We start from the raw sequence: 23,796 nt of genomic DNA, 5'->3' as shown, positions 1-23,796 counted from the left end.
TACCATCTTTTCCTTAAGACAGCAATGAGCAGGGAACTGAAAAGGGAGTCAAAAGCATGGCCAGCAATCATGGCAGCTCAACTCAACTCTACATTCCTCCTCCTTGATGCTGTCACCACCACTACCCCACAACAAGGCTTTCAAGCTCTCAAACGGATGTATTAAAAGGCAAGGGAAGGAAGGACTTTAACCAGGATCACATACTGCCTTCCTGGAAAGCTTTCAGAATGGTGTTACAAGGAGAAGTCATCAGGAAGCACAGGGAAGCAAACCCCTCAGCTCCATCTACCAAACCATGCTTGGCTATCAACCAGGGCCTAAACTCCCTCTTGCAAAGAGGCCATGTCCCACCACTCCTTCTACCACAGGCAGCATGTCCCCTCTAGGTCACCACAGACATCCCAGTGACCGCAAGGCAGAGGAAGGGCATATCAAACCAGTCAGAAGAGGAAGGCACACCACCGTTTTACCGTATATCCCACAGCACTGCTGGTAGGAGGGGGACTCTAATCCACCTCAAAAGGAAGCATGTTCCAGGTGTGTTTACTTCAAGTACTTCCTAGTAGGCTGTGACTGAGGGTGATTAACACCTGTCACACATGAAGCACTCTTGCTTGCCCCTATCCTACTTGAAAGCTGCATGCAGTTTTGGTTTTGACATATGTACGCCATATACTGACATGAGGAAGTGCACTTGCAGAGTCTGCAGCTCGTTCCCTATAGAGAAACGGCTTATCCCAAGCTGCCTGCCTCCTGTACACTCCAGGGCTCCAATACAGCGATCAACCAGGTCATCCCTGAGCTGCTGAGCTTAGTCCTCAATCCAGCTCGTGCCACCCCTCAGACGCCTGGCACCAGAGACTACAGCACGTGCATGCCTTCAAAGACCCACATGCTGCTCTCTGGAAAGTCACTTTCAAATTTTAAGACTAAAGAGGTCCGTGAGGGTCACGTGCAAAGCGTGAGGATATCCCTTCTCCATTTCTCAAGGAAGTCTCTAACGTTACACTCACACTATGTGATGCTCTTGAGACAGACGGTGCTGGAGAAGCCAGAATCCCCGGGGTCCCCCGCAAGCTCTCCCACCTCCTCCTACTGACCCAGTGCTTCCACACAGAGACAACCGCAACATCATGTGCCTACACAGCACCCAGACCCAGCGCATCCAGGATCTGGCCAGTGCTAAGCATCCCAGGCGATACAACACAAGAGGTAACAAATAACAGAGGTGATGACACGGAGGCTCAGGAAGTATCAGGAGTTTCTGGCTGTCAGCAAGCATCTGAGGCCTAAGCTGTCAGGTCACGACACGCTCAGCATCTACAGTGGGAAAGGTCAGTCTTGCTGCAAACCCTCCTGTCCCCCACTGGGCATGAAGCATCCCTGGCTGACAGTCTGGCAATAGGCACCGGGAACAGATGAGAGTTACGGCTGCCGCCAAATGCTGGGGACGCTTTTTCTCCCCCACTCCCTCACTTTAGTGGAGTCTTTAATTTTGAACTGTTTTCCATTTTATTTTAGAATTAGGATTTTCTGATTTTGGGGGGGGGGGGGGTGTGCAGAGCGTTGTGGATTTATTGGTTTGTGGGTTTTCTTGTTTGGCTTTTTCTTAAGCTGAGTCACCTAAGTGGCTTTTGAAGCAGTAATGAATTCAAGATGATCCCTTAACTTATTAAAAACAGCATCTAAATCACCGCCCGGTGTTTCAATCGATTTAACAACACCCGGATGAGTTTATTAAAGGGCACCTGGGCATTCCCCAGGCAGGAAAAAACCACAGCACATGGGCTGTAACTCCAGGATGGTACCCCCTCCCCATTTCTATAGGTCATCCAACCCAGCACGGTGGTGCAGACAGGAGCAGACAGCAGGACTGGCAGCGGAGCAGGCTGCAGGCCAGGCAGACCAACCTTTGTTGCCTGCTGGAGCACAGAGAGGCTGCCCCAGGCATGAGAGAGGACTTTATAGAGGCAAGGGGAAGGAAAGGCACAGTAAAGCCATGCGAAAGGAAGAAGAACAATAAATAGAAGGAAGTGAAGGAAGGAAAGAAAACACTGGCAGGGAGGGGGAGGTGAAAGGGAGATTCCCCATAGATAAAGCAAGGGAAAAAAAGGCAATAACAGAGAGCTGACAGGCTCTTTTACTGGCTAGCACAGCTTCTTGGCAAGCTTGAGCAGGACCATGCAAAGGCACAGCTACTTGTTTGCTTCTCCCACCAGGGCCAGCAGAGGAGGGAGTATTTTTCAGTCTTGGCAGAGTTTAACCATCCTATTTGTAGGATGCAAAACTGACTACTGGAGACAGCAACTGCTTCAGATGTGAAAAAAAGATCCCCGGGAGTCCTCTCATGGGCTGCTTTGCCCGTATCATCTTTTCCACCCTGAGCATTGTGGAAATAAACACTCTATCCCTAATGGTACAGTTAATGGTAGTACATCTCATTTCTAAAACAAACCCTTCAGAAGGCTCCAGAAGGATCTGAGGACATTCGAGAGCTGCAATATCCTACAGGAGACACACATCTCAACCCTCTCTTGTGTGCTCTCGAATTCTTTCTACTATTTTTACCACTACTAGAGTTAGGAAAACATTTCACTGGGGATTTATCCTTCCACCACCAAAATTCTAAACTATTTAGACCAGTCAGGGTTTGCTCTCAGCCTTTCAGGCACCACCAGAATTTTCCTCACTGCAATAAGAGGTTCCCTAACTCGCCAACCAATACCATATCTCTGGCATCTTATTTTACTTCCATCTACCCTGTTATGCAATGCTGCTCCACGGAAGAGGCAAAGGCACAAGTTGCAGGAGGGCAGCTAGGCAGGATGCCTCTTCTTTAACGCAATTAGCTGCTGGAGGGTATGGCTCTGCCAAGACCAGCTGAAAGGACACAGGAAGAAAGCCATCTTGGCATGGTCCTCCCAGGGAAAAAATAAAAACGGCTGAGCTCATCAGCTGCCAGCAAGAAGGATAAAGCAGAACTGGCTTTGGAGAGCATGTCTAGAGAGGGAACTCTGAAGCAATAGAGATGCCTCGCTAACAGGCAGAGGAGATGCCTGTAGTTTTGGCATGCAGCGTTGTTTTTAAAGTGATGCCGGTTCAGCTGAGAAGGTAAGAGGAGAAGAACAAGGAGATAAGGGCAAATACACCAGCAACCATCCTTGCTAATGTCAGGCACTGGTCGGTGTCGAGCTACTGCACTTACTGGGGTCCTGTCAGGGAAGGAAAGCGCTCACCTCTTAAGCATGGTCTATTATTATTTATAGGTAAGACGATTAAGAGCCCTTAGTGACTGTGGCACTTCTGAGACAGGTCTTAAAGATCTTCCCCGGTTCTACAATAATCTTTGATTAGCCACTAATTCAGTGGCAGAGTGCTTGTGTATTCAGGGTCTGCAGGCGCTGCATTTGGAGAGCCACTATCAGCATAGAGTTTAAGGGGGAAAGCATGGAAGACCACAGTATTTAGCCGGGCCAGATGTGCCGTGAATAGGGCAGACAGAGGGACACCCTGCGCCGCAGGCAGCAGTAAGTCTGCAGGCAGAGCCCCAGCTGAGAGCGAAGGGAAGGACTGCACCATACCTACACCCCCCAGCTGCTGTCACCCCCTTGCCCTGCCACTACAGTCTGACACTTCCTTTGTTTTTGGCTTCACCGAGATTTCTGATAATATTACGAACTACAGGCTGAAAGCCTCCCTTATCTATTGAACTCAGACATTCTGGCTGCACAGGTGAATAAAAGGCAACACTGAAGCAAGAGGCCCAGGTCTTTGCTTCTCTTTCACACATGCAAAAGCACCACACTGATCAGAGCACCTGCAACACTTCAGACAGGACTGAAAGGAGACGCACGGACTTTACAGAACTTCACTACATCCTTCACGACCATATGGACATTTTGCTTAGAATGAAGCCACATCCTCACTTGTCACAACTTTGCAGAGTGTCCTCCAAAACGTTAACTACAGAGGTGGTAGGCAGCGAGTAACACAGAACAAAGCCTCAGACACCCTGGATCCAAGTGACGCCCCCAGGTGCCATGCCAACAAACCCAGCATGTGCAGTTACATCGCAGCTCATGCAGTTACAGCACTGCTCTATGCACACTGACCTAAACTGGCTGAACAGAATGAAACACACCCGGTGTCACTGTCTCGAGGCACAAGAGCTTCCAGCACGACCAAAAATATCTTTGGCTGGTGGGCTTGTGAGGTGGGAGAGGCAGCAAGAAGGCATGTTCAGTGTAGTTAAAAAAGCAGGGGAGGGGGAGAAGTCTTTGATGATGAGTTCGTTTGGGGTTTTTTGGTTTTAAGATCTTACTATCTTTCCAAAGGGTGAACATGTTGAGGAATTTGAATTTTAAAAGCAACACAGCTGAGGAAGACTGACACTTATTTCCACCTAAAAGTTACAGGAGAAAAACTTACTGGGGCTTCATGAGAGAAATGGGATTTGCCTTACGAATGTCATGATTTACTCTATAGAGACAGAGAAGTCTGGCCCTACCTAAAAGCAGAGGATAACAAAGCTCCTTACAGAAGCTTCTGCTCTCTGTCCTGCCCAGCTCGGGGCAGCTAGACCATCCTTCATCTGTGTATTAGATGTGGTTTGGATTCACACTGCTTGCTGGGCAGCTTTTCAAACAAAAAGTAAGTCTGCCATCAGAAAAGACAGGGAACTGCAAGACGAGTTCTGACATTACCGTCTATGAGCAGATCATTATTACGTTAATTTCCAAAATGCATTTTCCCCAAAACAACTTTTCAGGGTATACAAGCCAAGTTTCTTTCTCGAAAATCAGCTCCATCTGTGAATTGAAATCAAAGGTGGACTCTGAACTGGTGGGTAATTAAAACTGGTCCAAAACTTCCTGGGGTTAATTTTCTATACAGGTTATTCCAGCAACTGAGGCAAAAATAAATTGGGATTCTTTTTATGGCAACTCGCTGCTGCTGCATAGCTCACATATTCAAACTGGAGACAGCAGAAAATGTGGGGCTGTTTTTAAGTTTAGAGAGCTGAGACTTCTTACAAAGAAGTGGGAGCTGGAGAAGGAAACAGACAAGCCACCTAGAGTCCTCATGTTTATCCAGAAACGTCTCTTTTGGGCTGTGATGGGCCGGTAACGACTGACCATCATGAACTTCTAACTGGCCCACTTGGCACTTTTGTTTTCCTGGCTCCTCCCTTCCCAAGTTAATAAATAAAGAGCTTAAAAACAAAAGAAGCAGACTCTTAGTTATGCTGATTTTACCTCCCTGGCTATTTGGAGGGTGATAGTGAATGGGATAAACCATTTGAGATAACAAGCTGCAGGGGAGCTTCACAGAACACAAAGTAACCAGTCCCCAAAATGCATAGACTGGATAATGTTCTTAAAGAGGTACTTCAGGAGATGCACAAGACATTTAAAAAAAAGGTGCGGGAGCAGCATTTCACAAAGCAAAAAGGAAAAGCTCCTTTACGCCGTGAGCACAGGAACTAAGCACTCCTGACATCCTGTGACAGAAATGAAAAAAGGCTAATTTGGGATAAAAAAAGAAAAAAATCAAAAATATCTAATGAGAAGATAGTTTAACAGTTCAGGAAAACAACTTTTTTATATAGCACATATAAGACTCACACACCCAATCGCCACAAAAGCCTCAAGTGCTCTTCAAAGTAACCCCACTAACAAGGCAAAGCCCGCTCTTCTGGCACAACTCAAAGGACCTGGAGCGCATACATAAGAGCAGGGCTGCAGCTCAAGTATCACTCCTTCCTGCCCTGCAGCTGGCAATTTCACAAAAAAAAGCACAACTTATTAAAATTCCCCGAAGAAAACATATTACACTGAAGTCGAGTCACAACAAACACGTACCCCCACCTCTCTACTAACACATCCTGCCCCAAGACCAGCAGCAAGGAGGACACCGTGCAGGGGGGGTACTGTGGCAGTATTACCTGCTTTGGGGGTTTCATGCAGGATGCAGAGGTAAGATGAAGGAATTATAAAGGAGAGGCATAAAGAGAGGGGGAAGGGGTGCTTCCACCCAGCATCATGGCTGGTGGTGCTGCTAACCTGGTTCCATCCTGAGCGCTGCAGTTGACATCAGCCCCGTACTCAAGGAGATGCCGCACGATGCTCAGCCAGCCTTTGGCACAGGCCTCATGCAGGGCACAGTAACCCGCGTTGTCACGATGATTCACATCACACACCTTGTTTTCCAAACAATACAGAACTACTTCCTGGAAATAGGAGGGAAAACAGATACATCGAGTTATTTCTTTATGTCGAGATGCACAGATTTCTCTTCTTGAAGGAGAGGAGGGTGGAAAGGGCAAAACACCAAATCCCTATGATGCCTAAATTACCCTTTTTGAGAGGGGTCAGTCAAAAGGAAAACAAAAGGTGGAGCCGTTGAAAGTTGTGTTTATTCAGGAGGCATAGCAGAGACCGCTTGGTCAAAGCTGCACCGAGAGCTCTGTGCCCCACTGGGACCTTCCCGTAGCCCCCAGCGTCAGGAATCGTTGCAGAGGGGGAACAAATTTCACAGACAAAACTCGCACACAGCTTTTTGCTTCTCAAAACTTCCACACGTAAAGCTAGCAGGGAGGTTTTTACTCTTACATCTGCATTTTTTAGTAGAAAATTCTGCAAGCACAACAGCAGCACAGCCGACGTCAGTTTGATTTTAAAAGGAAAAAGTGCATGACCCGAAACAAAACACATTTAAGACACACAAAGGACAGTTTGCTATCGGCAAACAAAAAAAAAAAAAAAAAAAGCCTGGCTCTATCAAGATCAGGGAAATCCCATTTTCACCCACCGTGGTTTTCTGCATGCAGAACTAAAGCCAGGCGCCAGGTTCCAATAACGAGCCCAGCGCCGTGGGAAGCCATGTGAATTTAACACAATTCATCTTGCAGTCAAATATACCACGGTCGAGAACCTAAGCCAGACTCAGCTCTCTGCTGCCGTGCGGCCTTGAAACAATGACTGCTCCATCACTCAACCGAAAATTTAGGATGGTGTGAGTCTTCCTCAATTTGTGTCAGATGCCAAGAAAAGACCACTGCATTTCTAAGAGATGCTGTATGTATGAAATAGCCCCTGTGTTCCTAGATTAGTGGCAAGCCATTAATTTTGCATTTGCTCCTCTCGAAGGCTGAGCGACATTCTCGCAAAGCCAGACATAGCATGGAAAGGGGGAGTGTTTGCTTTGCCAAAACAAGAGAATAAAACAATCACTGTTTGCAATGCATTTATTATTCTTCCCATTTCAAAATCTACCGGAAAGCCCGCAATAATCTGTGCTCTGGGCATACCTGACTCGAGAACCGGTATCCAGGATACAGCATGAAACTGCTCTTTTAGCAGGCCCTCACTAACCAGGCTGAAGCTAATGAGCTGCCTGTCCCAGGCACCAGAGCATCCCCCTCACCTGCCATGGGGACCGAGTGGTCCACCACCTACACCTGATGCAGCCACCGGCTCTTAATGTTCCTGCTAATCAGCCCAAAGGGCAAAAACTGGTCCAGAACGGATGCTGTTTACCCTGCACTCGCTCCAGCCCGTATGAAAGAGCTGTGCAAAATTATACCCCAGAGGTATGAATTTTCCTTCAACACCAGACCACCCCGCCAGGCAAATTAGCAGATGGATATAGGTAGCAGAAGCAGCTGCCATATTCGGCTCCGCTCTTAGCATGCATTTACCATTTAAAATAGATTCTGTAACTCAAAATAAAAGACCTTTCATCTATTTTTGTAGAAAGGAAAGGCTTTCTTTCCTAGGGTGGAATACCTACTACTACTGGACGAAAAGGCCAATTTTGTCGGGCAATTCTGTGTTAAGAGGCTATAAGAAGAATGTCATTAACCACAAAATGTAACCATAAAGACCATAAAACTCTACATTGTTAATTAATTAAATGCCTCATTAACTTTTTTTTTTAGCATGATTTATTCAATTTACAAAAAAAAATTAGCCATCGCTCCGAATACAGGAACACGTGGTGCCACAAACGCACTTTTGGTTTCGCTAGAGAAAGGCTGTGAAAGTGCCACAAGGAAATCTACTGTCTGCTCAGGCGCTCTGTTTAAACCAGCAATCTGAGAGTCAGTTGCAGCTAATCCAGAGAGTCAAGCTAGCACATCTCGAGCCAAGACATGTGCCACCACTGCTTCCGCTGCCTGCATTTTGTTAGCCAAATCGCAAACAGCAACGTTAAAAGGTGCACGCAAATACACATGCTCCATCCTCATCTACAAAGAGGTGCACTTCACTTTAGTCTCTTCCACCTGTGCACTCAGCAGCTCCTGCTCCTTTTCAAAGAGAAGGGGTCAGCACACCCTTGCTCATCCCCCATGCCCTGGGCACACACATGCTGCACCAAGAAGCGCTATTCCCTTCTATCCAACCTCGAAACATGGCTCTTGGGCGAGGCACTGCAAGCCCCACATGCCAAATCCCAGAAATGATGCTCATTCCCAGGCAGGGTGCAGGAGCCCTCCAAGGAGCTGTGCAAGTGCATGAGCTCCTGCAACAGTGCCACCAGGGACACAGGCCAAGACCCTCATGTGAGGCATTCCCAGGGGAAACCCTCTTCCCCAGTCTTCATGAGTGTTTGAACCCTCTGGAAACACACACCATCTTTCCCCTACCCCTCTCACGCACTACACATTCCTCTAATTTCACTGCCTTCCCAGGCAGCATTTAATCCCAAATTCACCAGAAAACTTTCCAAGCCCAGACACACACCAAAAAGCAACATGCGGGCACAAATACAGCCAGTATTTCCTCTCCCGTCAAATTCATTACACAAGCCTTTTGTAATTTTTTTCCCGAAAAGACTCTACACTCCCTATAATTCCCCCTTCACAAAAAGTAAATTACAGTTTTAAGACTACTGTTATCTGAACTCATTTGTTTCGAATGGGGGAAACAGAATGGATTTGCGAGTGCCCATACACTGGGATGGGTTGCTAACACCCTGATGAAACAAGGCCCAGCACAGGAGCCCCGCAAAGAGAAGGCAAAGCTTCTCACCAGCTTCAGCAGGGTTCTGCTCAGACCGTACAGATTTCCAGAGCTGAAGACCATTTGCCACACTGCCTTTACGTAGCCTTGTTGGCTGCCACCCTGCAATTTATCTGACCAGACACAAGCCGCATCTGTCCTTCAACATTTCGCTGCCATGTCAGCTTTTACGAGCAAAATCGTAACCACTTGGGTCCTCCTTCCAGCAACTAGCCGTGGCACATCTGTACTGTGAAACTCAAGACTGGGGCAGAGGCACCTGAGCTAGCAGCATTTGGGCTCCCTGTGGGTATTACAGTTAATACACATATATATATACACACAGCTAATATATACAGCTCACCAGCACTTCTGCATGCCAAAGGTGACAACGCTGCCTCTGGGTTTGGGGTGGGATCTCTGCACAGCTGCAGGGCATTCCTGCTGCAAAGGCAGGCAGGCACAAGCTCACTGGGTCTCAGGGCAGAGCTACTGGTGCTGCTCTGCCCTATACAACATTTCTGCCGCTGACAGGGCTCAGCGGTGCCCTGCAGTGCCAGTCACTTCCAGCTCCAAGTCCTGCATCAGCACTCAGCATCCCTTTGCAAGCTGCGGCCCTGGTGGTGCAAACGCACCTGCTTTGCCTGCCACCAAGCTGGCAAGGGGCTGCAGGCCTACCTGATGCCATTGCAGCAGCCATGAGAAGGCCCCATGTGTCCATGAGCACCCAGCGTTCTGCTTCGCCACCAGCTCCTGACCATTGCACTGCAGCCACAAAAGGTTGCTGCCCTGCTGACAGGGACGGCAGAAACAGATGTGTACAGCTGCCACAGGTCACAGACCAGCAAATTGCCTCGACCCATCCAGATTTATTTATTTATTTTTAAACGGAAGCATTTTTAACTTCTTGACCGTTCTAATTTTTCAGGAGACAGAGGAAATCGGGCTTTCTACTAACTGCGGTAGTCTGGTTGCTAGCAAGAAAACCACCACAGCTACAGTGGTTCCACGGCTGACCAAAACACAACAGCTCACCAGAGGCCTCATGAAGTCCCAACAAGGCAGCACAGCCACACACCACTCTAGACCTTGAAAAACACAGACCATGTTGGATCCCAGCAGCAGCTCAGGCACATGGAGCAGATCTCTCCCCTGTCCCACACTCCAACAACAATGGGACCCGCTGCTGCGCTGTCAACACCGGCCAGCCGATCCAGTCAAACCATTGGACTATTTAAGTCTATTAAAACTGTGGTGTTCACTTGAACTTCAAGTCAGAAAATCAAAGTCCCCCATCAGCTGATGATGGGAAGGCACGGTGTGCACACAAGGTTAGGCCACAGCCCAAGAATCCCCATCTTGGTGAGCCCAGGCACCCTCAGCTTACTGCAATCAGCCCACTAATGGCCAATGCTGCAGAGAGCTCTCACTATCAGCAGAGCAAACAGAGAGCCCTTGGCCTCTGCTTGAGCAAGACCTTGGCCCATCAATACATGTTGGAGCTGCTCCCATTTTGCTGTGCACCAGGCACAGAAAGCGAAGTGCCTATGCATACTCATCCCGACATACACCATGTAGGAAGATAGCTAGGAGCATACGCTACAACTTATTCTGACTTTGGATACATAGAAGATTTTATGTCTGTAGGAAATGAAATCATTCAAATTACGGAGCAATGTTGTTAACAACCACTCCTTCTCCTCCTAGCTGGAGCTGAAGTGCCCTGGGTTAGAAGAAGCCTTTGTCTAGGGTAAACAAAACCTTTCCAACAAGCCCTGCCTTCCAGAGCTGGAGGAGGCCTCTCCTCACAAAGCTCTCCAGCTGCACAAAGGCCATTTCGAGGCTTCAACAAATCCACGAGGCTGGGCAGGCCCACCTGGGCCCGGGCTGATGCCATCTTCCAGTGTGGGGCTCAATCGCAGCTCTGAGGTCCAAGCAGTGCTCTCACCGCCGGGGTGACCCCCGCAGTCACACCAAAGGCAGCAATCGCCCTCTGCAATGAAACACCTCTTCTCCAGATCTGAAGCTGAGCAACAGCGACGCTCATACCTACATGCCCATATTTCCCCAATAAAAGCGTGCTTCAAAACAGCAGAGCTAGGCGATTCATCGGTTTCTGATTTTTGTAGCAACAGGGGGGCCGTTTCATTAGACAACATTGTTCCAGCTACGCCAAGCAGCTCCAGACTCCGAGCATAAAGCATGCAGAGTGCTCCTGCGATGCATCTGATCATGCAAGAGGACACTCCAAGCGCTACATCCTGTGTCACATACCAGATACTCCTTGGAGGAAAGAACAAAAATAAAACCCTTCTCCTCAACTACACGCTCTTCACAAATAACAAAAGCAGAAAAACGCACAGCTCATTAAAGATCACCATAAAGACTACTTTAAAAAAAGGGGGGAAAAAAGACACTCATTCTGTTTGCAGATGGTTTATATTTAAAGGGAAGCGAGGGTTAGCAATAAAGCTTTACCCTTTGCTCGTTCACACAGGATGCTGCTGGGTCCCCACCAGCTGACCCAGCAGCGGTGGGGACTCATTCCCGCAGTGACCTGCCTCCAAACCCCATGTGCCAGGGAAGGGAATGCAGCAGGGGAAGGCCCTGCAAATTTCAACCACCAGCCTCAAAGCTGCTGATTTGCAAAACTTCCCTCTATAAAGCTGGAAACTGGGGTTTAATTTTCGAAACAAAAATAACAGCCATCAATCCGGCCGGGCACTGCGGGTCCCTTACCTCGTACCCCAGGCGCGCCGCCCGCTGCAGTAGCGTTTCCCCAGCGTTCTTATTGACAATAAGCCTCCGCGCTTCGGGTGGCATGGGCCGGCTCGGGGTGGTCTCCTGAGGGGGGCTGGCGATCGGCAGCTGCGGGGGTTGTGAGCCGGGTAGTAATGAGGGAGTCTGCTGCAGGCGATCGTACAGCTTCTGCTCGTACGGCTTGGCTGGCGAGGAGTCACAGTCTGAAGTAGGCTCTGGTCGCTTCCTGACTTTCCTCGTTACCGTGACCTGTCAAAACCATCATTGAGGGGAGGTTTTTATCCCTGTTTTTAAACAATCCAGTGATGGGATTTTATTTTGCTAGCAAAGAATTACACTTTCCTACTCATACTTAAATTTTTGCGACAGCTTTTAAACACGAGATGCCTCACCCCCAATAGTGCCTTTAAGTCAGGTTAAGAAAAGCAAAACCAGAATGCGCAAAGCACGCACAGATGAATTTGAATGCAATCCCCACTACCCTGCATGTATGACAGTGCGCTAGTTTTAAGCAGGTTGGCTCTGCCTTCCGAGAGGCCGGTGGACAATTAATTCTAAATAAAGATACCTTATCTTCAGCATTTTCGATATCTGTGGTGTCATCCCCTGTCAGTGATGACCTCCTTCTCTTCTCCTGCAGTGCCAAGTGTTTTGTTTTACACTGACGTTTCCCTGATGGCTTCTCACACTCGCTGTATTTCTGCAGCAGAGATGCATGTTGGAAATCCTCCTCTTCGTCTGTGTACAGCCCATCTGTCTTCCGGCTTTCTTTAATTTTCTGCTGTTTGGCAGCCAACCTCGAGGCTGGACTACAGCTTGGCGGAACCTGCCTTTTGCCGTTTGCATTGGTGGATGAAAGGCTTTTCACGTGTGGAGACATTGGGAATACGGGCAAGCCTAAATGGGAAGGAAAGGCATTACACATCGCATGGTGTGTTAAAAGGAAAACGCATCGCTAGCACTTAACACAAGCTCCTCTACTGCTGAAGAGATCTATCAATTACATTTTCAAATCATTAATATTTTAAGCATTCCACATTCAAATTGTAAACAGCATCCTGCCAGTTAACGTTACGTTAACAGTTGTAACGCTCTGATAAAAATCGCTAAACGAAATGCCCCATGACGGGGCACTGCGAAGGCCATGCCATCGCAGCCCAGCTGCTGCAGGCAGAGCAGAAAGCCACTGCCTCGCTGCGGGGAAGACTCTCCTGTTTACCTGGAACTGCTTTATCGGAAGGGGAACCAACTCCTCCAGCAGCCTGGGCCTGGCCAGGCTTGCCCACCTTTGGTTAGGTGTGGTGGCAGGGCAGATACATGGATGGCAGGGGAGGAGGGGAAGCAAGAGAGGCGGGAAGCATGGGACAGCACTGGGAGGGAAGTCGAGTTTAGCCTGAAGATGGCAATAAGATGGGGAACATCTCCTTGGCAGCATTTTTACTCAAGAAACAAGCAAAGAGAAGAAAGGCCACTCAAAGAGACAACCCTGCAGAAGCCCTGTGCAAATTCCATCAAAAAGCATGTGGATTTCCCAGGAAAAGCAATCAGCTGTGTTTTCCCAATGACTCCATCCAGAAGCGAGTCTTTCTATGAGACCAGACAGTCCTGGGACATAGAGAAGCTAAGGCGCTGCTGCCCGCGGCAGGGCTGTGCTCTCTCCAGGGGTTAGCTGATACAAACTGGATCCCACAATCTGGGCCACATGCAAAAAGCATGGTTACTTTTTTTTCCCCTCAGAGTGCAAGCAGGTTTGCAACAAAACAAGGACAGGAAAGTTGGCTTTTTATAGTCTGAATTTCCCTTGGGAAGAGAATTGAGGTGACCTCAGAACCAACTCCTCTGCAGAAAAATTAAAGGTTGCTGGAAAGGAAGGGACACTTCAGCCAAACAATACCACACCACTGAGGGAAGGTGCGGAAAAAACCCTGAGCACTTGAAAGAGGCTCCTTTGCTCTCAGAAGTCTCTGAAGTGATGCTACTTTCAGAACAGAAGAGATGGCAGGAGCAAATAAGGCAGCTGCTCAGAAAGGAGAGATCTTTTTTGAAAGAGACTCGATCCAGAGCTAGTCGATAGAAAAGAAAATAAAATCTAGAATGCGCTTGGCGGGCAGCTTCACACTTTTGTGTTCCCTTAAATAGACCTGTGAAAGCAACTTGCAGAAGGCTTTCTAGATTAAAAGATGAAAACAGAAATCCCTTGGATCTTTCAAGACACTTTCTAGCAAAAGATGCATAGCGCAGCCAAGCAGATGTCAGGGAATTTATGGGACACACGATGTGCAGATTGTTCAGCAAAAACCCACTGAGTTTTTTAGGCTTTGCAATCCTGAAGGAAGGCGCCCAGTTGTAGGCTGAGCCTATGGATGCAAGGCTGTCTTTCCAACTCTGCAGACAGCATGGAGAAATGAACGTTTAATTCTCCTGTTCCAAACTAATCTCATTAGAGTAGCACGTGAGAATCCCAATTCCAATACCAAAGTCTTATCATCCTCTACTTAATCACTTACTAAAAGAATTCCCAAGATGGAAAGCAGCAGCGCTGAGGTCTGGTGAGTGCAAAGGGAAGTAAGAAACTGCTGCATGTAGAAAAAGTAGAATAGAAAGAGAAAAACCTCACAGGTCTGGAGAAGGACAGAAACAGCAAAAGGAAGGAGGAATAAAATACACAGGAAGAGAAGCCTATCTCAAAAAACTGCAGGCTTGCCCACGCAGGGATGCCGAGGCATCAGAAGCAGAAGTTTAACTGCCACGAAGTGTGTACTCTAGCCTGCAAGCTCCACATAAACTCTGTGCTCCACATTCACCCTCCACAGTGGTTACAGCAGACACCTGGCTAAGCGTGTGTTGCAGCAAAGAGATGGAGAGTAGCAACGCTATGCCCAGCAGCTTCAGGATCAATAAAGCTGCAAGAGGCCAGCGTTATCCAGAAAAATCCAAGCATCCGCCTGGGCAAACGGACAGAGAAAAGGCAAGTGCTTAATCCTAGAATCACACCCCACTCTTCTGACCACTATATATGTGAAGAGAGTAGAAAAAAAACAAGAGCGAGCAGGAATACCCCCGAATATCCATGGATAAAAAAGCAACCTAATCCAAACCCCAAAAACCCAGACCTCTGACTGATGTGGGCTGTGGTGAGCCTGACTCAGAGCAGGATCTGCCTCCCTTCCCACAGGAGTGGGATGCAGAGAGGTCCATGTGGAAAAGCAGCTGCTGCCGCGTCACCTGAATGCTCGTTTGTTTGGCTCCCACCCCAGCAGCTGCCCCCTCCTGCTTGCCAAGCCAGCAGCCGCCGCACTGCCTGCAACCAGAGGCAGTTCCAAGGGGCAGGCAGCAGCTTTCCCAGTGTGCTACATCCTCCAAGTTCCTCTCCTCAGGGCTTTAGTTTCTGTGCTACCTAGGTCTTCTCCTTGTGCTGGGTGAGCGGCTGCAGTTTCCTTGGATACTGTTGGGGAGTTGGCTACCACGACACTGACAGCACCAGAAGGTTATTCCTCAGCTAGGACCCCAGCAGAGATCATAGTTCCCACCTCAGCCACAGGTCCAGGCAAGTGGCACGATGCCCTGAGGTTGCAGGTATCCTGACAGACCTGCTGCACCCTGGAGAGCCAGTACGGCCAGCGTTACCTAGTGAGATCATAGAACCATAGAATGTTTTGGGTTGGAAGGGACCTTAGAGATCACCTAGTAACAACGCCCCTGCATGGGCAGGGACACTTTCCACTAGACCATGCTGCTGAAAACCCTGTCCAACCTGGCCTTGAACACTGCCAGAGATGGGGCAGCCACAACTTCTCTGAGCAACCTGTTCCAGTGCGTCAACACCCTCATAGTGAAGAACTTCTTCCCAACATCTAATCTAAATCTATCCTCTCGCAGCTTAAAGCCATTCCCGCCTTGTCCCATCATTACTTGTCCTCGTAAAAAGTCCTCCAGATTTCTTGTAGCCCCCTTTAGTTACTGGAAGCTGCTCTGAGGTCTCCCCTGAACCTCCTCTTCTCTAGACTGAACAAGACCAAGTCTCTCACCCTGTCTTCATAGGAGAGGTGCTCCAGACCCCTGATCATGTTTGTGGCCTCCTCTGGACTTGCTCAAGCAGGTTCATATCCCTCTTGTGTTGGGGTCCCCAGAGCTGAACACAGTACTGCAGGTGGGGTCTCACGAGAGCAGAGCAGAAGGGAAGGATCACCTCCCTCGACCTGCTGGTCATGCTGCTTTTCATGCAGCTCAAGTTAACGGTTGGCTCTCTGGGCTGCAAGCGCACATTGCAGGGGCACCTTATCATTATGTTCCAGCATTTAAAGGGTGGCTACAAAGAAGATGGAGACTCCTTTTTTACAAGGAGCCACATAGAAAAGAGAAGGGGTAATGGGCACTACTTACCCCTAAGGAGACTCTGGTTGGACATTAAGAGGAAAATTTTTCCCAATGAGAACAATCAGCCATTGGAATAATCTCCCCAGGGAAGTGGTAGATTCCCCAACATTGGACACTTTTAAGACTGGGCCGGACAGAGGGCTGGGACATCTTGTCTAGGTCATGCTTCGCCAAGAAAGGTTGAACCAGATGATCCCTGAGGTCCCTTCCAACCTGGTATTATGTGATTCTATGACTCTTGTAAACCAAAATTCCCAAGTCTTTCTCCTCAGGGCTGCTCTCAATCCATTCTCCACTCTGAAATTATTTTGGGCAAGCCACATCCCAGCTTTCATGATTCTGACCTGCAAGTGAGGCTGCAAGGAGGCAACAGCCAGAAGCGTCATTGAGGGAACATTTCCAGAGGCCACCACTTGGTCACCCAGCCAGCAGGCACTGACTGGGGAACAGAGGGGTGGCAGCTCAGTGGTGGCTTGCAGTGCAATGCATGACTCGTCCACCTAAAATCCTGGGTTGAACGCAACTGGAACAAGCAGCCCAGAAGTCAGCCCCCTCCTTCTTCCTGGAGATTTGCAGGCACAGGCAGCAAATCATCCTGCTGTTGGACTAATGCTTCTCTGGTGTACAGGCAGACTTGGATGCCTTGTTACAGCCCACTTCTTGGGATACAACCAGCTTCCTAGCAGCAAAGACTGCCATGCTCACAGGCACAGGAACCAGCTGTTCCCAGCCCCAGAACACAAAAAGCTGCAAGAGACAGGGTACATTCTTGTATTCATGATACCTGCTTGTTTTAGAGAAGTCTGAGAACTAGTCCTGTGCAAGAAAGACAAGCTGAAAGTCTCCATCCCCATGCAACTGTCATGCAGGATGCTCTGTCGCACAACAGGGGAAAATGTCCTCATCCTAAGGAACTAAGAAAAAGGAGATCCAAAGGTTTACACTTCAAGTGGATGGAGGAGCATCAGCAAAGTGACCTCAACAATCTCCAATGCCTCTGCACCATGAATGGCAAGGCATAATTTAGTCAGGTTTATGGTTTTGGGGCTTCCAAACCCAAGAGGTTTTTCATAGCCACGGGGAAACTGAATCTGAATGCCCTTGGGAAGGGTGCATAAGTTCGCAAGCCAAGTCTTTTTCTTTCCTAAGATCATGTGTTAGAGAAGCCTGTCGCTGCCACAGGAGGCATCACAGGGCAAAGTTAGAGCATCCTTAGACAATGTGGCTTCTTGTTAGCAACCCTCATTTAATCTCTACAAGGTGTCTCTTTCTGAAAGTACAACGGTGATGGGTAGGGGTGTTTGAGCCAATACCAAGCTTGCCAAGGCAGCACATAAAGCAACAGAATAAGACTCGAAGCTGCTTTTAAAGTAAGTTTTGATCTCCTGCTCCACAAATCCTTTTGGAGAACCTTCCCCATTAATAAGCATCAAAGTTTGGGGATTTCTGCCCTCAAGATAACCCTACTGAGGAGAAAGACGGGTGAGGAGCTTTAGGATAGAAGGGAAGTCAATACATTTGCCTGTGACTGTTTCAGAGATGCTACCCAAGAAAACTCTCCCTAGTGCAGGATGAGCTGGACTTGGTCCTTTCCATGGCATGGAATAAGAGGATCCACTCTATTCATGCTTCTCTCTTTTGAGGGGATCTCAGCTGAACTACATGTGGAGGGTGAATGTCTACCAGTTTGATGAAGCTCTCAGGCCTGTGAAGAAGAAAGGACCCCAAGCATCCAATTCAGAGCTCCCAAAACCACCCTTTCCTCAGAAGCAGGCAGAGGACTTGGAGGGGTAAGAGGTGGAGAGGAAGAAAAGTATTTGCAACCTGAAAAGCTGAAAGAGGAGACAAGGGCTCCCTGCTCTGCACAGAGGAGATGGGGATTCATGATGAGTTGCAGGGGACACACAAGGGGTATCAGCTACGTGAGCTGCATGCTGCCATTCTCTACCAGTTCTCCAACCAAGCTACAGCAATAAATGTCACAGGGAAGGGGAAAAGCAACAGCAGACAATGTGCCTGAGGGCAGAGGACGGCAGGGACAGGAGAGTGACCTGTCTGTCCAAAGGGAAAATCTGGCAGACTGTATCCATGGGCTCTCCCCCAGGACAGGGAATGAGCAGAAAAGGGGGAGAAGAGAGGGAAAAGGAGGAAGTAGAGTGAGGGGAAAAGAAGCAGCTGAAAACAAGTCAAAGAAAGCTGATGAGCTTTGAGGAAGTGACCCTTTAGGAGAGAGCTGCTGGGAAGATCTCTGCCTAGGGGCCAGGGAGTGGGGCCACAGGAGTTTACAGGACATGCCCATGTGAACAAGCAAAGCATCCTCTTTGGGAGGAGGATGACCTCTGCTCTTGAGCAATATGCCCTGGGAAAGGCAGGGAATCCCAGCCGTGCTGAGGATGCTGGAGGTGTTGGGTTCCCAAGATCAAGAGCTGCTAGCTGTGTTTCAGAGGGTCACAGCCCTTCGAATACTACGTCAAGTTAAACGCTCTTACACCAACTAGCAGCCTCTTCGCTGCCTCCCTCGCATGCCAATGTTGCATGCCCCCCCCCGCCCAGCTCTCCCCTAGAGACATAAACTTCATCTTCACGTTATCTATGAAAGAATATTTAAAGCCAAAACACACACACACACACATGCACAAACACAGTTACACACACATACACAAACACATGTTCTGGTCTACCCAATATCAGCTACAATGCAATTCTTAAAGAGGAGTTGTCAGTCCTTATACAAATGGACATTTACAGAAATATATATATATAATGTTTTAATAATAATAATAAAAAAGCTGTCGACAATTCCTTAACATTGGTGGCAGCATGCGTCACTGTAAATGCTAATAAAGCCAGCTGGTTTCCCTAGTAGTCTCTGCATACCTTGTTCATTGTCACTTGTTTTGAGGGACTCTTCAGACCAACTTCTATTGCTTTTGGCCTCTGACCTTTTCTTGGTGTGCCTTTCTTCTGTGAAGTCTTTGACCTTTGCAGTGGCCTCTGGCTGAACAGCCTCAGCTAAATCTTTCCTGCTTTGCCGGCCCAACTTGCCGGATGGGGATCTCTCTGGTGACACCTGCTGCTCCCATAGTTCCCTAAGATGCTGCAGGTGACGCTGCTTTTTGGGATGGAGCCCTGTTAATTCAATGCACACCTTCAGGTTGGTCACCTCATTACAATTGGGCTCTTCTAAGTGGTTAGAGGAATTGTTTGTCATTTCCCTCTCAGGCCAGTCATCTAATGGAAAAATAACTAAAAATTAATCAAAAAGCCCCCTCAACTTAAAACAAAAGCTACATTTCACTTTCGGGGCATATAGTCTCAGCTTTACCACCACACTATGCATTTTAAAGGTTCGCTCATTAAGGGTTACATGCACTACAGTAACTTGCACTGCTGTGGCTACAGTGTCCAACGACTAGTGCTTTACCCTTATATACCAAGATTTTTATATATATACATATATATACACACATATATATACATACATATATAAATATATGTATATAAAATTTAAAGTGAAATGACAGTGCTCACATTAGTAACTATCAAATTCAAAAATGGAAACACATTAAGCCAAAGGGACGTTCCTTTCACAAGACATTCCTTAAGAGAGACCAAAGCAAAATGCTGTCTTACCTTTGGAGTTCTTCTTCTTTTTTGCTTTTGATGTAAGTTCATCCTGCAGTTCATCCACAAAGCTTTCATTTTGGCTGCCATCATTTTGCACTCTCTCACCAGAGTGTTTACGCTTCCTGTCCAGACGTGGACATGGATGTTGGCTAATATCTTCTGTTGACTGGTCTTCCACTTTTTCATATATAGAATGTCTCTCTAAGTAACATTTCTCATTTGAGAGATCTTTTTCCTCTGGAGTTTCAAGAAAGTGACCTTGGTTGTTTTCTGTACTAGTAAAGTTACCTAAAAACAAAAAAACCAAACACCATGACCTAATAAATACAAGACAATTCATTCTGAGCAAGCTATGCTCTCTGATCTCTTGAGAGTCATCTCCATCATCACTTATGTATGCCTCATGAGGCATGCAAATAAACACAAAATTGTACTTTGGAACAAGTCTCCTCTGGTCAGCCTAAGGCAGCAGTTTTCTCACCAGTTAAGTACAAAACCTCCAACAGCACAATACTTTCTGTTGGTTTTACATCCATTTAAGAAGTACAATATTCAAAATACCTGTATCCATAGAAACATCCCAATATGCTATTTCAAATAAAGAAACATCTTTGGATATCAAAAGCGCAGACCCTTCCCAGAAAGCAGCCTCGCCCCACAAAAACATGGTAAATAACAATACTACAAACTCCACTTTGCAATGACTTTGTTTTCAAAAATACTGTTTGAGGATACTAAAGTATCAGCCTTTTGCTAGTTCCTAATTCTTCCCTAACTTCTTGCATCGAACTGCAGAGCCTGACTTAAAAGCATTTGTCCCTTCTTTTGGAGATACAAATGGGATATGGAGCACGCACACACATACACGGGAATGCCACCAAGAATAGCTGTGATATTTTGCAAAAAGCACTACTTGAAACCAAGGTTATAAAAAGGTTCCCTCACTTCGAGTAATCAGCCAGTCACTGAACATCACATGATCTCGGTCACCTCCTCTTAAAAAAGACCTCACTTTTTTCAGGGAGTATTTCCAGCAGCAGCGAGCTATGAAAAGCTTACTAGAAACCAGTCTGACAAATCAGCCACAAAAACACCCCATGCTGCCACGCTTGCCCTAACTTCAGCTTCCCCTCTCCGATACTGCTGCCCCAAATTTAGAGACAGCTTAAGCAATTTTAAATGTGACACATAATCGTCACCTTGAGTAGGTATTATTTTCCTGGGTTTAACCAAACTAGCCGAGGCACAGTTAGGCAGACACACGGTACAGACTGAAACACGGTTAATCAGCTTCCTATTTACAAGTCTCACAAACAAGTTGGTCTTCCCATGTGTTTTAGCTCTCCTGGCTGACCAGTAATCTTTCAGCACATCTGCCACTGTTTGGCAAACTGCATGCTCCATCCTACTTCCCCATGGCTCACTGTCCCTTTTCCTCTTTCTCCTCCTTGCTGTTCCTCCTCCCATTTCTCTTCTTGCAAACTCATCTGCTAGTTTCCTACATGGACTCCTGATAGATCAGTTTCCCTTCCCTCCCCATCCTCACTCAGCCTCCTCCCCTGTGCAGCCTGGCCCTCAACTTCTGCTCTTCCCCCTCACCAAGGCAGAAGTTGATCCCCTGCAGCCCCCTTTCCCCTCCTCTTCCCTCGCAGACCCACCACATCAATATTCAAGCACTGGCAGCCCCTGGATGCAGCCCAGCTCTACCTCACCTAACCTTGGGAGCACCTTCCTACAGCTCTGCCAACACCTTCTGGTTTCACAACTGTCCTTGAAGCACCCGTTGTCAGCAATGGAAGGCTAGGAGGGGGAGAACTCTCATGAGATCGTTCATCACCACAACTTGGAAATAGTTCCAAACAGCACCTAGGGTTCTGGAGATGTTTGCGGGCACCCCACCATCATTTTTATGCTGCTTGGGAAGCTGCCTGCAGGGCTGCTTTATAAAACAGCAGAAGCTATCTGGCCAAGGAAAATCAAAACAGAAGCAGACTTTTTCCAGGCGAGTGGGACGCTCGGGCTATTCTGCTGTTTAGCGATGCTCCTCTCCACAAGGCCGCCTGGCCAACACCTGCTCCCTTCAAGACTTTAAAATGCAGTTTGTCACACTTCCAGCCAGCAATGCTGACATGTTGCAGAAAACGGGTATCTCAGCTTACTGTGACTGTGCCTCTGAATCGCCAGTGTCCTCCTGAACCAGAATCTGGCAACATTCCATGCTTGCACATGTGGCATGAAGATGCTGCCCAACAGCTGTATCCTATAACCACAGCAACAGCACCAGCAGTCCTGTTTCACACAGCATAAAAGAAGCTGGACCAGCCACGTTTTAAGTATCACTTTAGAAATTATTCTCTCCAATTCCATTTTACATTTTTAATGCTGTCTGCTATTTTCCCCGATTTTATAAGGAAATATAATACTTTTATGGTCAGTTTCCCTAAACAGATGAGGTAAGGGCACTCTCTGCCACACTCACACCGTTTATAGCCTTCGCATCTCCAGCAACACCAGCAGCTACACACCATGGCTCATGCTAAGAGTCACTAGTTTGGGACAGCTTTCCTGCTCCTAACCCTGTCTCGCCTGAGAAAAGGCAGGCACATCCTGACCAATTCCCAGAGAAGCTTTTGCAGGGTCAGAGGAAGTAGCAGGCTGGGGGGTGGGAGGGCTGACGGTCTTAATCTCTGGGGCTTGCAGGAAACAGCAAGCTAATTCCAGCCTGCCACCACTGAAAGCGACCTGCTGCAGATTAATTCCTTCTCTATCTGCAAGAGGACTCAGCGCAAGGATGCCAAGCGCTGCTCACTCAGACCATCCATGCTAACGAATCAAAAGGAGGGGAGAGACATTTGCTGTAACCTCACTAACAGCTTGTCACCGTTAGCATTTCTCCGGGGCCTCACATGCTGGGGAGAGCAGCACACACCTACTGAAGTTTATCCAGAAAGCCCTCACTGCCAGCAGCTCTGCAACACCTTTGCCTCTGCTCTCCAGTGACATCTGAGGGGGTCCCCTGAGGCAACCACAGCTACATCTACCTGGCTGCTGAGCCAGAAATCCCTCTGCACACGCGTCTCTAAAATCTGTCCCCCTAGATGTGGTTAAGGCCATTGAGATCAGTGACATCTCCGCACGTTAATCCGGGTTGTGTAATGATCCTGCATCATCGGCACAGGAGGACAGCGAAGCCGTGGAGCCATGCAGGACGCGTCCTTGCCTGGCTGCTCCGCTGCTGATGCTCCCCGCCTCTTCCACAGCCGGATTTTCACCATGAAAGAACAAAGGTCGGTCGCTGTTCAGGACACAGCATAACCCACAGGCTGTCAGGCTCCCTACGCAGCTTGTACCGACACGTTGCATGCCCAGAGGTTTTTCCCCTTGGCAGAGCAGTGGCCGCCTACAGGGTGCAGGATCTATTAATGTTTTACCACCGGATTCCACTCTGTCCTCAAACTGTTTTGCAAGCAACCCAGATCAGACGCAGTGTCTCCCCAAATTAAGATATAAATGTCAACAAGAGGCACAGCAACATAAGCATATCGTGCAAGCCCAACAAGGACAAGGAGAATTTATTTGCTTTTGTTCCCCCCTGCCATGCATGTATCTACAACATCCTTTTCTCCACGCCAGGAAGAAAACAACAACAAAATTCTTGTGAGTTTTCATATCATCATTATTTAAACAGTGACAAGGTAGCCAGAAACACAGGATAAATGCTGAGTTCTCATAGCAACACACCTCAATGAGTAAGGAGATTAAACTCTTAAATGTGTTCCTTCCTCAAGCCTCCAGCATTTGCCAGTGTCACACCAGCTGTAACAGCCAGCACCAACAATTCAAACCATTTCTCACTGTCCTACCAGTCTAGAAACAAGGAAGAATTAAAGAAGATGCTTCTTCATATATGGTTTCTGCCTGAAGCAGTATCTCCTCCTTAGTGCACGGGCTACAATCTTGCAAGAAACAGTTACATACACACACAAACATGCTATCCACAAAAAAACTTTCCTTCATTTTTCCATCTTCC

The 23,796-nt window shown here is 47.8% G+C and overlaps 1 protein-coding gene across 1 annotated transcript in view; it reads right to left on the bottom strand.

The window, feature by feature from the left end:
• Positions 1 to 23,796, bottom strand: part of BCOR (BCL6 corepressor) — a gene marked incomplete at its 5' end in the record, with an annotated part of 39,485 nt that overhangs the window by 4,810 nt on the left and 10,879 nt on the right. Inside the window, 5 exons of the mRNA XM_080613008.1 lie at positions 6,063 to 6,229; positions 11,742 to 12,011; positions 12,331 to 12,659; positions 19,017 to 19,370; positions 19,773 to 20,054. Coding sequence (XP_080469134.1) covers positions 6,063 to 6,229; positions 11,742 to 12,011; positions 12,331 to 12,659; positions 19,017 to 19,370; positions 19,773 to 20,054 — 1,402 coding nt within the window. The remainder of the gene's footprint in view (positions 1 to 6,062; positions 6,230 to 11,741; positions 12,012 to 12,330; positions 12,660 to 19,016; positions 19,371 to 19,772; positions 20,055 to 23,796) is intronic.

Source organism: Psittacula echo (genome assembly GCF_963264785.1).
Source record: "Psittacula echo genome assembly, chromosome: 3".
NCBI lineage: Eukaryota > Metazoa > Chordata > Aves > Psittaciformes > Psittacidae > Psittacula > Psittacula echo.
Note: the sequence above shows the minus strand (reverse complement) of the source record. Positions and strands in the feature narration are given on the sequence as shown.